Genomic DNA, 15,383 nt, shown 5'->3' on the forward strand with positions numbered 1-15,383 from the left:
ATGATGCGCTGGAATAAAACAACAGATTCCTATGGATTCTTCCACGTAGTGTGTGGCTAAAACTATAGGTTTGGTGTTTTGTTCAATTCTAAAATACTAAAAGTTCTCGTTTAGGGCGTAGTTTTTATAATTATCTTAATACAAGAAACAAAACCTAAGGTATGTTCTAATTTAAATAAATTCCACACAGAATATATAGCCACAGGCTTTTGCAAATCTGGAGCAATTGTTAGTCACACTTTATGCATTGCTTTCACTGTACATGTTTGTTTATTAAATATTTTAGTTATTTGCATGTGCTTTAAGCTAATAATAGTGTGTTCCGTTTTATCATATTTACCACATTTTACTATATTTAAATGTTTTTCAAAATTCCTGAGATTTATTTCCCCAAAATCTACTGTGCAAATGTGAAAAGAGCTACAGTACTCATTTACAGTGACATGTACAATGTACATGTACAAATACCTCTGAGACTTCTGTACATATAATAGATACTTGTGTCATTGAAATCTTTGTGTTCAGAATGGAGAGATACTTATAAAAGTATAGTGTTCTGGCCAATCCTTCTGTTAAATGTTAACAAACATACAGAGTAAAGTTTTTAGCACTCAGCAAACCACATTAATTCCTCATTTCCCACTATTGTTCAGCTCATATAGTGTTCATATACAGAACTCGTGTCACTGTATTTAGTGTGTGGCCGTATGTCTTAACCTGTGATTGTGTGTGTGCGCGTACAGGTGCTCATCTGGTGGAGGTGTCAGACTGGCCCGAGGCAGAGCTGCAGCTGGGACAGGTGTCTGGTCTGGCTCTCAACTCTAACGGTGACCTGATCATCTTCCACAGAGGAGATCACAGATGGGGAATGAAGTACGTTATGGAATATAAGCCCACTCCATACATTTAAGATTTTCTCAACTAGAAGCTCAGAGGAAAAAAAAAAAAGAACACTGACTTTGTGCTCATGAAGTTGTCATTGTCTGACTCTGAACAATGGTACTGAGTGATGAAAGGTTATATAAAAACTGTGGTACCACTGCATTGTGTACTGTAGCTTAAAAGAATAGTTATACCCCAAAAATGAAAATTGTCACCTTTTGCCTGTCATTCAAACCCATGATCATTTTGTTCATCTTTGGAGCACTATTGAAAATATTTTTAATGTTCTCATAATATTCTCATTCATTTTTGTCCATCCATTGAAAGTCCATGCAAGCAAATCTTTTCAAGCTTTAAAAAGATATTGTAAATATAATCAAGCAATTTAATCCAAATCTTCTGATGTGATTATTTGTTGATCAACACATATATAGAGCACATCAAATATGGTAAGCGGAAGCTCGACTGCATTCGTTTGAAGCTTTAAAATCTGTGAGATTTCATGTCACGCAAGCACATTTGAGCTTCCACAAGAAACAATGAGGTTTGTTTCATGCATCAGACAAGTACAGTTGAGCTGCTGTTGACCATATTTAATAAGCTCTGTTCTGTGTATGTATCTTCATTCGGGTTTCGAAGGTGAATGAAAGTCTATAATTCAGGCTTTCACAAAGTACGTCAAGCTTTTTTGGATCCACATTTATTTTCATTGTGTGGGAAAGAGCAGAGATTAAAAAAATCATATAAGTTTGGAACTGTATGAGGGTAAGACAATGATCATTTTTATTTTTGGGTTAACTATTTTTCTAAAGGGGTGAATGCTGCTTATGTAGAATATGTTGTGATGATTTAATCAAGTTGTTTTCCCTTCCAGTTCCTTTAATTTCAATGGCATCTACCAGCAGAAGGATCTGGGTCCCATCCAGCAGTCCACAATCATGGTGGTGGATCCAGTCAAAGGAAAAGTGCTCAAAGCTTCAGGAAGAAATATGTAAGTCTATGAGATTCAGTTATTGCACCATGTCTGCAGTTCATGTTAGAGGCACAATGCAATTTACAGACGGGAATTCTGCCATTTCTAATCAATGAAGCTGCATTTGCACTGTAGACAGATTGTTTATAATGAGGATGTGTGTGTTTTCACATGCAGTGTAGACACTGTACTGCTGTTTGCTGTATTTCCTATCTTTGATGCATCAATGAAATGTTTGTTTGAACAGGTTCTATATGCCGCATGGAATAACTACTGACATGGACGATAATTACTGGGTGACCGATGTAGCACTTCATCAGGTAAAGACGCTCAAATGAACTCAAGAAACTTAATGTAAAAGTGAAAAATAAAAAAACCTTTGGAGAAACCAGGTTCATCCGGGTGGGGTGAATTAGTTAAGTTCAGGACAGTCCGGGATGGGTGGCAGAAAATGCATGTATGGATATCTATAACATCAATGCCAGATTGATTTCAAAGGTTCATGTAGATGCGGTGTTCATGTTGGTTGCTGCTAAAGGCTGCACTTATCTTGTGTTGATGTGTAGACTTAGGTGTAGAATTTTCCACTGTTGTGATGGCAGCAATTTATCCATCATACTGCACTGAAATGATGAAATGACTATTTTCCTTGAGAAACTGCAAAAATAACTAAATAAAAAACAGTGTGAGTAGCGTTTCCTAGAGGATGCCCTGGACTTTATTTGTATGATAGGAAAATTCCACATTCATGAAGCACGATGCCTTAACTTTAAACCTAATTGTAAAATATTCCCTTCTGATTTACTTTTGCTTTTCTCATCACTTCAAAGAATCTTCTCTAAAAAAAGCCTTAAAGGGGTCTTATTATTATACTTTTTCACTTTTTGAATTTTAGTCAGTGTGTAGTGTGTATGTTTGGGATTTGTAACTTTGTAGATCGTTTTATGCCCAAACATACACACTACACACTGACTAAAATTCAAAAAGTGAAAAAGTATAATAATAAGACCCCTTTAAGGCTTTTTTTAGAGAAGATTCTTTGAAGTGATGAGAAAAGCAAAAGTAAATCAGAAGGGAATATTTATTATTTTACTTTTTTTGTGTTCTTGTTCTAATGTTTATCTGTTTCTTTCTGATATTGTTCATTTTTTTAAAAAAGTACCGTTTACTACACCATGCACTTGAAAACTGGAGGAAACTCTGACAGGAAGAGGTCTGACAGACACAAAGCCACAACAAAATACATTTATTTTTAATCGCTTAGCAGATGCTTTTATTCAAAGCAGCTTACAAATGAGGAAGCAATCAAACCAACAAAAGCGCAATAATATGTAAGTGCTGTGAGTAAGTCTCACAAATAAGTAAGTCTTAATATGTAAGTGTCAGGTAGTCTAACACAGCACATGTAACATTTTTTTTTTTATAATAAATAAAAAGAATGGAAAGTAGAATATATAATATAATAGAATAGAGAGAGTTAGTATTAGAGGGTCAAGTAATTATAATTTTTTTATAATGAATAGAAAGAAAACAAGAAGATAGAATAGTAAAATAATAGAGAACGCTAGTGTTAAAAGGTCAACTTTTTTTTTTTTAACGTAAAGAATAAAAATAGGTAGAATAGAAATTTCTGAGTGTGTTGTATGACCGTTCAGACGTGGGCCAGCATCACAAAGCACCAGTCCGCTTGTTTTGGTTTATTACACAAATGAAGTTGTGGCACTTTTAATATCTATCAAATCCCAATGTAATCATGATTTTTAATTAGAGGTCCAGAAAAATAAGACCGAATTATCACCTGAAATGATGTTCATTGGAAAAGCATTTGTGATAAACAATACAATTGAAATGAACACATCATAATAGTCAAGCCAAAATAATGTATCTGTATAAAAATATTGTATAATATATATGGCATAGCTCTGTAACTCGAGCACCTTTTTTCTCTATATATAGGTATTCAAACTGAGCAGCGATGGTAAAGATCGGCAGCTTCTGGTTTTGGGAGAAGCCTTTGAACCAGGAAGCGACAAGAAACATTTCTGCCAACCTACAGATGTGGCCGTGGACCCTGTTACTGGAAACGTCTATGTCTCAGATGGCTACTGCAACTCCAGGATCCTCAAATTCTCACCAGAGGGCAAATATATCTCTCACTGGGGAGCAGGTACACTTATAATCTCCTAATAGTTTCATGTTCAAAACAATGTGTAGACACTGATCCAACGACACAATACTTTTACAATGAGAAATACTTTGATATTGCTGCTAGGTATGATGAATTGAATCAGTAAGGCATCAGATAAAACACTTGTATAGTTTAGTTTTAACTCTCAATTAATACTCATTCTCTGCTGATGGCACAGGCTCCTTGGACAGAAAACGGCGCGTTTCATTCTTGATCCCGCACAGTCTGACCTTCCTGCCCGATAAACGGGAGCTGTGTGTGGCTGATCGTGATCATGGACGGATTCAGTGCTTCATGGCAGATACCGGCGAGTTTGTGAAGGAAATCAAAAAAGAGCAGTTTGGAGGAGAAGTGTTCGCCATCGCATACTCACCTGTCCAAGGTATGCATGAAGAGAGCAGGATTAGGGATGGGCATGTCGATCCTGAAGTATCGATACTGACGTGAATATCGAAACATAAAATATCGATACTCTCTTGCATTCAAACAGGGCTGCGTTTCCCAAAAGTATCATAAGAAAGCTGATGCTTTTGGAAACGGCAGCCCAGAACAATGCTTATCAGAGGACAGAAGAAACATACATTTGAGTTATTTCACAATAAATAAATTCAAATTGTAGCCTACATAGTTTGTGCAATTACATTTAAATTGAACGTTAAAAGATAATACTGATCATGTTATATTCTGTAATGTTAATATAAATCATACACTGTCAAAATAAAAAGGTTGCATTTCATGCAAGCAACAGCCTGTCACTGGCAGTCCCTTATGAAAATGAACCACGGTTTTACTAAAGTGACCGTAGTTAAACTATAGTATTTGTAGATTTCCATGGTTACTGCTACAGTGTAAACAAATTGAACCATGTGTAAACAAAAATATAACCTAATAAGTTACAATTAAGGAGTATCGAATGTGTTTCAAATATAAAGTTAAGTGGGCATCATTACCCATTTTACATAATTTAAAAGTTCAGTTTAGAAGTATCGGTATCGGCGCTACTGGCCTTGAAAATTATCGGTATCGTATCAAAACAAAATAAGTGGCATCGCCTGTCCCTAAGCAGGATACATCTCTCTACAGAGCAGATCAGTGTTGATTTATTGGCTCATCATGTTGTTATATTCACTTGAAGAAAATCATCTCCTACCTGTAAACACATTGTCTAATTGGCCTTTGATTTATAATCTGAATACATGTTCAAAAACATACTAAAGCTTTTTTTGTATGTTGTTAATGTGTGGTTTCAGGTGGTCTCATCTATGCGGTGAATGGAGTGCCTCGAGATGGGCAAGTTGCCCCCCTTCAAGGCTTTGTTATCAATTATTCAACCAAGGAGATCCTGGATTCCTTCAGTCCAGACACACAGGTGCTGCTTACAGCTTTAACTCATATTTACACACTCCAGCATTCACTCAAAACACACAAGGCTCTGTCATTGACCTTACAAAGCAGTTACTGATCACATGACAAGCTGCATGAGTGTCGCTAGTGTGAATATGAACGCGTTTATTCGTTTACATATTAGATGCTTTTAGCCACCATTGTGCCTTAGACAGGACCAAAACACATCTTCTTGTTCAGATGCTGATCTGATATTTGAAGTCTTTTGCCTCTGTTTCTCCTTCAGGAATTTAAATTACCACACGACATTGTTGTTACAGCAGACGGGAGCGTCTTTGTTGGAGACGCAGCATCAGATTCTGTAATAAAGTTTGTTCAATCTGCAAGTAAGTTATGTTAGTATAAATATACTAATATGTGAATTTACCAATATGACATTTCAAATAAAAACATGAGAAACGTGTTGCAGTGCAATCATAACGGGATACACATTATTTACAATCGCAAGAAATCCATAAATAAGCCCAGAAAAAATATTCAGGACATTTAATTTTACACGATGTTAAAGTTACATTACAGAAAATAACAGAGAATGTAACTTTTAAGTCTAATGGAAAACCTGAAATATTGAGTCAATTATAAATAACATTATGCTTTATTCTTATTCCGCCAAACTTCACATTGATTGGTGATCTGAGGAAAAAGTCACTTATCTGTCATGCGTCTGTCATTCTTTATCAGTGTTACTGCAAGCCGAAGGTTATTTCTTCTCATTTCAGAGGCAGAACATCGCTCGGTTAAAAAAGGAGGAATCGAGGTCCAAGAAATTGAAGGTAAATTGATGTTTGGATCGTCTTAATTTTTCATGACACAGCGAGCTTCATTGGGCCAGGCGCATGTCCCAATATTTCTGACAGCTGTTTAAAATAAGAACTAGAATAATTTGCAACCTAATAATTTTTATGAGGCAGAACTGGCCAAACAAATCACCGGAGAAATTTTGTGATTCAGACTGGATTAGTTTAGACGAATCGTGGAGCTGTTTCTCAGTAAAAGTATCAGGATTCTTAAGAACAAACGAGAGTGCTGTATAAAATCGATAATTACAGTGAAAACTTCAAGTAGTGCTGTCAATGTGAATAAGGGCTATTCACACCAAACGTTTTTGTGTCCTTCCATGATGTTTTCCAGTTGTTTTCTTATATAAAATTAGTTACATGAATTCTACTCAAGTAAAAAAAAAAAACTTATTTTACAGTTGAATGATTTGGTGTTGTTTTTGCAAAAACGTCTCCTGGTTAAACCATAGCTCTTGGTCATCTACTGTGTAGCCGCAACTCATCTGTCGGTCCCAGAAGACAGATTTAATTACACAAGCATTTGGTTTCATTGTTTTCTTCACATCCTGCATTTGTCAAGTGATTGTGGGAAAAGAGGGCTTATTTTCATACAAGTTGTATGTGTTTTAAAAGATAAAATCATTTTTCCACTGGTCATGGTGTGTCATTTGGTGCAGGTGGAGATCTGGAAATAAATTCAATGTTTAAGCCAACATCCATCATATTCAGAGCATGCTCTGTATGAAAATCAGTTTTAGTGAATCATTTGTCAGTTTCTAAACATTCATCAGCTTTTTACATGCATTACGATCTGAATTAAATGCTTCTTTTTAATGCTGCCTTTCTTTTAAGACTTATAAACACAGTCTGATTGTGATTGTTGAGACAGGTTGGGAAATTCTGTAATTAAACAAAGTGAACGTTACAGTCTCTTGAAACGAATAGTTAAAGGGATAGTTCACCCAAAAATGACAATTCTGTCATTAATTACTCATCTTCATGTCGTTCCAAACCCGTAAGACCTTCGTTTATCTTCAGAACACAAATTAAGATATTTTTGATTATATTATTGCATCATGGAATAGAACATTATTTGGAATAGAAGTCATTATTTTTGTTTTCTTTCATAATATTAAGGTTGAACCACTGATGTCACATGGACTATTTTATTGTTCCCCTACTTTTCTGGGCCTTGAATGTGTCAGTTGCATTGCTCTCTATGGAGTCAAAAAGCTCTCGGATTTCATCAAAAATATCTTAATGCATGTTTGAAGATGAACAAAGGTCTTACGGGTTTGTAACGACGTGAGAGTGAGTAATTAATAACAGAATTTTCATTCCTTTAATGCAGTGATTAATGTTCTTTCCCTATCATGGATGGTTGAAGCCTTTGTGATGCTTTCATTGCAACAATTGAAATAATAATCTTAGAATGTCCTTCTGTGATGGACTAAATGGGTCAAACCCTCAAAAGCAGTCAGAGTCATATTTCACCAATTTTCTTGACAGTTAAGCACTCCCACAAATCCATAATTAATATTTGTTTATCTAACTTCTTGTCTCTTAGAAACAGAAACATTTGTGCAGGCCAATCTGAAGCCGTTACCCAAGTTTCCAGCTCAGCATCCAGTAGCCGCCGTGCAGAAGATCCAGGAGCCGTCACAGAAGCAGCATCAGCAGCCGCTGGCAGCTCCTGAGGAGAAGGAGACGACCAAGACCAAGACCGCAGCCAATCAGAGCACTCAGGGCGTGTCGACCGCCATCATCACCACTCTACTGCTCGTCCCATTGGTGGTCGTCATCGCCATCGGTGCCTTCATCCGCTGGAAGAGGGGCCGGATGTACGGTGGTAATTGTGGAATTTGCTTTTTTTCCCCATCACAGTCTTGTTAACTCCATGTGTTGTTGTATGTGGGAATGTTTTTGATCGATTTCTACTTTTAAGATGATTGTCAGGTGAAGTTGGAGCCTTCAAGATCAGCAGGAGGAATCCTGGGTAAAATCAGAGGTAGGAGACAGATTCCAGGACTATTTTCCACAGATCCTCAGTACCGATGAACCGCGAGCCGGTTGAGATGCTAAACAAATCGCGATACAATTGGAGTAGAGTTTATATGAATGTATCTCTCAGGGGAACTGATTGTCTAAAGTTTACGTTGTATTTTCTTCACATCTTGCCTCTGAACGATACGAATTAAAGTAGTGTTCATAAGCGCAGCTCTAAACACTGTATCATTGCTGTTCATAAGCTCCACCTGCTGGCAGAGAGTGACTCTGCGTCTCGTTCAGCCCGTCTGCTGTTTCCTTCAGATGTGTTTTAAGTAGTATAGTTTCACAAAACTAAAGTCAGACTATTCTGTTTTTGCTTCAGATTTCAAAATTAGAGTAAGACTCTCTTTCTCACACACAGGCAAAGCTGCAGGAGGCTTGAACCTGGGGAATTTCTTTGCCACCCACAAAGGCTACACCCGGCAGGGCTTCGACAGGCTCAGCACCGAGGGAAGCGACCTGGAGAAAGATGACGAGGACGGCACCGACTCCGAGAACGAGGAGTACTCTGCTCCACCGGCCCCGATGTCCTCGTCCTAAAGAGCGAACGCTTCCTGCTAGCGCTGTCGGGATGTACTTTAATCACCTCTGTATTTGTTTGTATCGGCTGCTGAAACATTTTATCTCGTGTGAAAATGTTCTACGACTGCCACTTTAATTGATGCTTTTAAGGGACCACGTGGAGATTCAGAGCACTGGTCATTTTGAGGATAAAGACATTTGATGATTATTTTTAACAGGACCGTTAAAGTAGATTATTTATTTAGTTTTAATGACGAACAGCTAGTCAATCTCTTCCAATAATTTATCAGTCTGATAGCAGTGCAATTAATATATAACTGATCCAGTCATTTTGTGTCATAACATATCTGTATGTCTGTGCCTTTATGTATTTCGCCTTCTGCAGCGCCTATATATTACTACAGATGTGCCACATATTTAAGAGCTGCTACTGTCACCTGTGATTTGAGTTGTTTTTTGCATCTGATTAAAAAAAAGAGGAAAAAAAAAAGATTATTACAAATTTAAGGCTGTATTTACTACATTTTCAAAGCTAATGTGAGATGTGTCTGATATTTGTTGTGATACTGAGGTTTTATTGCAAGAAAACTATTTTCAGTAACAATGTTATTTGTGTAATAAAGTGTCTGCAAAGCATCAGCTCTTTCTACCGGCTGTATGATATATCTCCATGCATACTGAGAGAAGATTTACACTACACTACACTGCTTATCAGGGGACAACTTTATAGTGCTTTAGGGGAAGAGGCTGGAAAGTGTCATATTAGTACACTGAATTCAGATTCAGACTTGTTTAGCCTGTAGGTTATGAATCGTGAAGATGTATGAAATTATTAAGAAATAATGACTCCATGAATTAATATTATATCACTACACTACCAAAATAAACATGATAAACTATTTGAACTCTAACCTTTCACATCAACATAAAAATCAGGTTTTTACCTTGCAAATCTATAAATCAATGTCCATAAATGATCCACTGAAAACATAATTTCACAGAAATGGATAGACAAAAAAGGTAACACTTTACAATAAGGATACATGAATAATCATGTACTAATGCCTAAATTAATCCTTAAATCATCATATACTCATGATTATTAGAGTTAACTACAGTAATAATAAACTAATGAAGAGCTATCCTTAACTACGACTGGAGTCATATGGATTCATGCATGAATAAAGGCAGCCTTAACTACATGTTAGCACATGTTTGATAGTTCATGCATTAATTAACATTTATGGGTAAACTAAATCAAACAGCCTTTTTAAGAAGGAATAAGAAATACTCTGACTTCGAAATTAATTTAAATAATTGAATACTATCATAATTTGAGCATTTGACATCTTCAGCTTTATCATAAACATTATTGGGTGGCAAAGGATGAGTTCAAGTGTAGTCATCCTCAAGTGTAGAAAATACTAGAAGTATTAAAATACGTCAGTGTGCGCGTGTGCGTGCGTGTTTTTGTTTTTATATTCCGGTGGGGACTTAAACCTGAATACACACAGACTCATGGGGACCTGTGTCACGGTGGGCACCTAAATTGAGGGTAAACAAGCTTATAAATCACACAGAATTAAGTTTTTTGAAAATCTAAAAATACAAAAAGTCTCCCGGGAGGGCTAAGTTTAGGTGTAGGGCAATATAATATACGGTCTGTACAGTAGGAAAACCATTACGCCTATGGAAGTCCCCACAGCGAAACAAGTGTGTGTGCGTGTGTCAAGAGGTCCTCGCTGCAGCCTGTAGCGCGATGATGTACTGGATCAGATCCAATACGTACTGGACGTTTTTACGCGCATGCGCGGTGGTGTGTTTTGGTGACGTCATAGACGCATGCGCAGTAGAGAGTTGGTGAACAATCGCACGTGCTTTGGTCTTTCGAGAAGCATCTGCAGAAAAACGATGGATTAATTGACAACAGTGATTGTATGTCGGTAGGTAATTCATCTTTGGAATCTTTATTCACTGTTTTGTTGTTTCAACATTTATAGTAGTGTTATCCGAAGCGGTATAAACGTGTCGCTTAATGTTTAGCTGACATGACTTTTATGTTGAGCACAGGGATTCTCATTTTAATCGTATACTTCAGTATATAATACCATGCGGACAGACTGCAGGGCTAATGTAAAATTAATCTGATTTTGGTTGGTTAATGAATACTTATTTGTTATTGTCTTGTTTTAGATGAATGACTTTAAAAAGGGCAGTTGCCCAGTAGTATAAGGTAACCAGTATCACTGTCCTTTTTGTGAGATGTACAAAACCACATCACAACTGTCCATAGATATAAAACAAAACAGTCATTTAAAAATGTTTGTTGTCTGTATTAGGACCATATAGCAATGTGACGTCATCTTGCTGCCATCCTGGGCATCAAACCATTGGATGATATGTGTAAGTCTATTATTATGTTTAAATGATCAGTTCCCCTTAATGCAAGTAACACAGTAAGGAGTGCAAGTTATATTTTGACATAACTAATAATTGTATCTTCCAAGAATCATTTAATAGAAGTAATTTTACGGATCATGAAACCAAAAGGCAGAGAGATGTATTTGCTTGATTCATTGTATGGCCCTGGCTTCAGAGATTGCCATTATATTGATTCCTACAGGTTTTTTTTAGATATAATATTAAGAGTTCAAAAGAAATTCAGGATTATGGTAGTTCTGTTTTATACCATACATCCTTTTGCATGCATTTTGTTTTTGTTATATGGCTCATTTTTCATTGAAGCTTAAACTATTTAAAACTTAATCACTATGACTGGAATTATATTTTATAGTTCAAACATAAAATAGTTTAAAGAGTGATAAATGAGCCAAGAATTTGTTTAGGGTTGTTCCACCCCAGTTTGTTTGTTGATTAGTATGTCATTATTAATTTTATTATTAGACCATTTTTGTTGACCATTAATTGTTGTTGTTTACATGCTTTGTAGAATCCTTGCACAGCAACTACATCCTGGGCCATGGAAAGTGTATGGACGTGATGATCTCAGCGTAAGCACTTTTCTTGTTGCCATTATTAAATTCCATTTTAGATATTCAACCACATTTTATTTTTGAATAATTATAACATGTTTATTTCTATTTAACTCAACAGGGTGCTCCAAGGCAGAGTTGTTCAAATAATTGTGGAGTGTTTGTGTTGATGGTAGGAAGAATTGTGTTTGATAACAATAAGAAATGTTTATTTTCTTGATAGCTTTGTCAGATTGTCGTCTGTCATTGTTAATTTATTTTATTAGTTTATGATCAAAACCAATATCCTACAAACTTTAGATATTGATGCAATCAACAAAAAACATTTAATTATAGTTTATTACTATTGTTAACGTCTGTTTTGATGTAACTTACAATTAATGTTACAGTACGCATTCTATGTCGTAATGGGAGGTCACTTTGATTTTGCTGAGGTGAGCTATCAAAACTAATAATTTGGGAAAAGTTTATTCTCAAAGGGTGATTGTGATTTACATTAAGCATATTTTCCAGTCTGACATGGCTGCAGTAAAGAGATGGTGGTGCTTGCTTCTGCGAACAAATTATCCTGTGAAGTAAGTGTATTTGCAAGTACTTCCTATAAATAAAACATATTTATTAGTATTGTAGGTGAAGGAGGAGTAGAAGTAGTAGTGTTTTATCCTCTCGTCAATAATATTAATTTGCACAGTATTTGGTATTTTATGGTGATTTTTTTTTTTTATTAATTTTCTTTCCCTGTGTGGAGTAAATTCTTTCTAGGCATTCTGTGTAGTTTACACTTTTTTTTTTTTTTATTAATTTAAGATCAGATGCTGAAAGACAGCTATACTCAGAAAAATGCACAAAACAAGGAACACAGGAATAACTTTAACTAAAATAGGTTTGCTACAACTAATCTGACAACTGATGATAAAATGTTCAAGTTCCTTTTTCCATAATTATTCCATGATTGATGCATGTTTCTTTCTCTTTCTTTCTTTATTTTTCTTAAGGAGAATTGGAAATGGAACCAGATTACATAAGTAAGGTGGGAGTTTCCCTATTCCCTATATTTACCTTTTTTTTTCTTTTTTTTACATGTTTAATGTATACTTCTTTTCTTGACAAGTATTTTATATTGACTAATATTACAATTTTTCTCTCTTTTTTTCCTTCTACAGATGCCACCTGGCATCCTGAGGCATATCCTCATGAATGTGGTCAAAGAAGATGGAGATGTGGCTTTCTTCAGACTGTCTCTGACGTGCTGGCTTTTCCATTATGTTGTTTGTGAGGCATCATTCAGAAAAGAGGCTCATTTTGCCTGGCTTGACAGTAAGTTATTTCATTTTATTATTTTTATACTTTTACAAGTAGACAGTTTTTTAACTCTACACTACGTTTAAACAGCAAATGCATTAAGCTTTGCTCAGAACTTTTAATACTTTAAATCCCTTTCTTACAATAGGTGTTGTCAACTGGAGTGCATACTCCAGTGATTACAAGGAGATGTATCGAGTGCCATATAAACTGACCAATTGTCTTTCGTGAAGGGACTTATTTAAAGACTTCCTGCCGGGCTATATTGGAGATGGAAAGAAAGGAATCCTTCGTGGAGTTTGAAGGTTACTGCTCAGCAGACTGCTTCATCTGTGACGACAATCACAATAGCCCCAATGACAACTAGTTTGTTGTGCTATATTTAAATATAAATGGTCACTTGACTGAGAACTGCTTGATCTAAATGCTGTGATCAGTTTGTATATTGAACTTAAATTCATGTGTAATGTTGTGGGTTATTTTTTTTCTTCCATGTACGTACATGTCTTGCTGACACTGATCAGCAAATTGAAGAGGAACCCTATGTACAGATCACTGTAGAAAATGAGTATAGTCATTAAAGAAGGAACTCTTACCAGAGAAAATATCAAGCACACTTTTTGTTTTTTTTTACATCTGACAAGATTTCTTGGTGCTGTTATTATTTTTGCATTTTCCCTTGAATGTCTACTGGTATTTTAAGTTGTTTACAGAGTTTATTGTATTGTACCTTTAAGATTAAAATTACATAGAGACATTTCTTTGACTCATTTTTGCTTCCACTCAACAGTAAATATGACCTGAATAGAATAAAATGTTCCACATACACGCATTAAAAATAATACTTGACAGTGCCCTTATGCTATCAATCCATCCAATTTAGATTTAAAAGCTCTAAATCATGATATTTAAAATGAGAAATTTGAACTATTTTGCAAGAAACACGTTGTTAAACTATGAAAACTTAAGCATCACATTTGTGTAAATAATTACTTGTTCACCAATAATTACTTATTACTATCCATCAGTACTACTACACATGTTAGAACGTCATCACAATACAACATTGAGCATGCATGTCACTTAAAACCAGCGCGTGCATTATAATCAGATCGCTACTGCGCATGCGTCTATGACGTCACCAAAACACACTACCGCGCATGCGCATAACAACGTCCAGTACGTATTGGATCTGATCCAATACGTCATCGCGCTACAGGCTGCAGCGAGGACCCTCTCGCGTGTGTGTTATTGAGTGGTAAAGGATAACTTTGTGTGCATGCATGTGTGTGTTTCTTTTCTTCAGCTCTGGCCTTTAGCTGTAAACCAGTCCCTGTCCCTGTGCTCTTGTTTTATACATGGACTTTCAGTTTGTAACGTTGTCATGTTCCTGAGGCCTGTTAGCGTGAGTTTTCTTTGTGTATTTCATATTTCGGGCCTGTCTCAACACCCACGCTTGTGGTCTGTGCGCTAGCCACTCGTCTGCCTGCATGATACTTGGGCCAAATACACATTTTGTGTATTTGGCCCAAGTGTTCAAGTGTATGTGAAGACCGTTAAAACCTGTCCAGATACTCTCACTCGTGGTCCTGGCCACTTGAGAGCGTTTGCACGTGACAGGAAACGTGCAAGACTTTTTTTTTTTTTTTTTGTTAAACGTGCAAGACTTAAAAACGCCAAAGCACAGCCTAAACGCACTTCAGAGCAGTATTCGAGGCTAAGTGTATCCCATCATGCATCATGTTCTGGAAAAACATCATGTTCTCACAAGATGCTACAGAAACCTTTCTACTATAAGTGTGTCCCACCGGGTAACAAGAAGCTCTACACACTTGTGGTTTTTACACTCACAAATACAGGAAATATTTCATATAACTAGAGAAGTGGTCAAGTGCAAAGAGCACAAGTGTGAGTAGACACGCTGTAAGTGTGTTATACAGAGCTTTATTTACATATTTTACCTTTAAAATAAACTTCTACATTTCTGTTCAGTAGTTCCTGTGAATGGCAGTTTAATCGTGACTCTGTGATAAAAAGAAGTTGCAAATGCTTTACAAAATATCTGTATCAATAAAACATCATTTATATGCGATATCTAATTAAATAAGCTGACATCTTGTGTTTTTGGGACCATAAGCTCCTGAACGTGATGAATGATGGGATACGGTCAGCCACAAACAACAAAACAACTTTAGATATGTTGCATATGAGATGGATATGATTGTCTTTGGTTTCTCATTTGAAGACATCAAGTAAAACAGCTCCATATTTAACGAAACATCAATTGGTAC

At 36.1% G+C, this 15,383-nt stretch overlaps 2 protein-coding genes across 17 annotated transcripts in view; both read left to right on the forward strand.

The window, feature by feature from the left end:
* The window catches only part of LOC306865528 (peptidyl-glycine alpha-amidating monooxygenase B-like), a 45,822-nt gene extending 36,377 nt beyond the window's left edge, over window positions 1-9,445 (forward strand). For all 6 annotated transcript variants that reach the window (XM_079410194.1, XM_079410191.1, XM_079410195.1 and 3 more), the window contains 11 exons: window positions 744-873; window positions 1,757-1,873; window positions 2,103-2,175; window positions 3,812-4,022; window positions 4,222-4,425; window positions 5,294-5,412; window positions 5,674-5,773; window positions 6,167-6,220; window positions 7,794-8,075; window positions 8,172-8,234; window positions 8,637-9,445. In XM_079410194.1, the coding sequence (XP_079266320.1) occupies window positions 744-873; window positions 1,757-1,873; window positions 2,103-2,175; window positions 3,812-4,022; window positions 4,222-4,425; window positions 5,294-5,412; window positions 5,674-5,773; window positions 6,167-6,220; window positions 7,794-8,075; window positions 8,172-8,234; window positions 8,637-8,815 (1,532 nt within the window). In that variant the 3' untranslated portion in view covers window positions 8,816-9,445. The remainder of the gene's footprint in view (window positions 1-743; window positions 874-1,756; window positions 1,874-2,102; window positions 2,176-3,811; window positions 4,023-4,221; window positions 4,426-5,293; window positions 5,413-5,673; window positions 5,774-6,166; window positions 6,221-7,793; window positions 8,076-8,171; window positions 8,235-8,636) is intronic.
* A 1,183-nt stretch (window positions 9,446-10,628) lies between these two features.
* Window positions 10,629-13,852, forward strand: LOC306865479 (uncharacterized protein). Of its 11 annotated transcripts, XM_079410091.1 has the most exons (10): window positions 10,638-10,740; window positions 11,137-11,200; window positions 11,748-11,808; window positions 11,912-11,962; window positions 12,180-12,224; window positions 12,304-12,365; window positions 12,598-12,673; window positions 12,786-12,820; window positions 12,954-13,107; window positions 13,326-13,848. In XM_079410091.1, exons 7-10 carry the CDS (start codon window positions 12,631-12,633, stop codon window positions 13,457-13,459), a joined length of 366 nt encoding a protein of 121 aa, XP_079266217.1. In that variant the 5' UTR covers window positions 10,638-10,740; window positions 11,137-11,200; window positions 11,748-11,808; window positions 11,912-11,962; window positions 12,180-12,224; window positions 12,304-12,365; window positions 12,598-12,630; the 3' UTR covers window positions 13,460-13,848. The 11 variants fall into 11 exon arrangements, 9 of the variants coding, with proteins under 9 accessions (XP_079266220.1, XP_079266219.1, XP_079266218.1 ...); XM_079410094.1 differs by lacking the exon at window positions 12,598-12,673 and having other exon boundaries at window positions 10,629-10,740; XM_079410090.1 differs by lacking the exon at window positions 12,180-12,224 and having other exon boundaries at window positions 13,326-13,852.
* The last annotated feature ends 1,531 nt before the right edge of the window (window positions 13,853-15,383 follow it).

Source organism: Barbus barbus, assembly GCF_936440315.1.
Source record: "Barbus barbus genome assembly, chromosome: 47".
In the NCBI taxonomy this organism is placed as follows: Eukaryota; Metazoa; Chordata; class Actinopteri; order Cypriniformes; family Cyprinidae; genus Barbus; species Barbus barbus.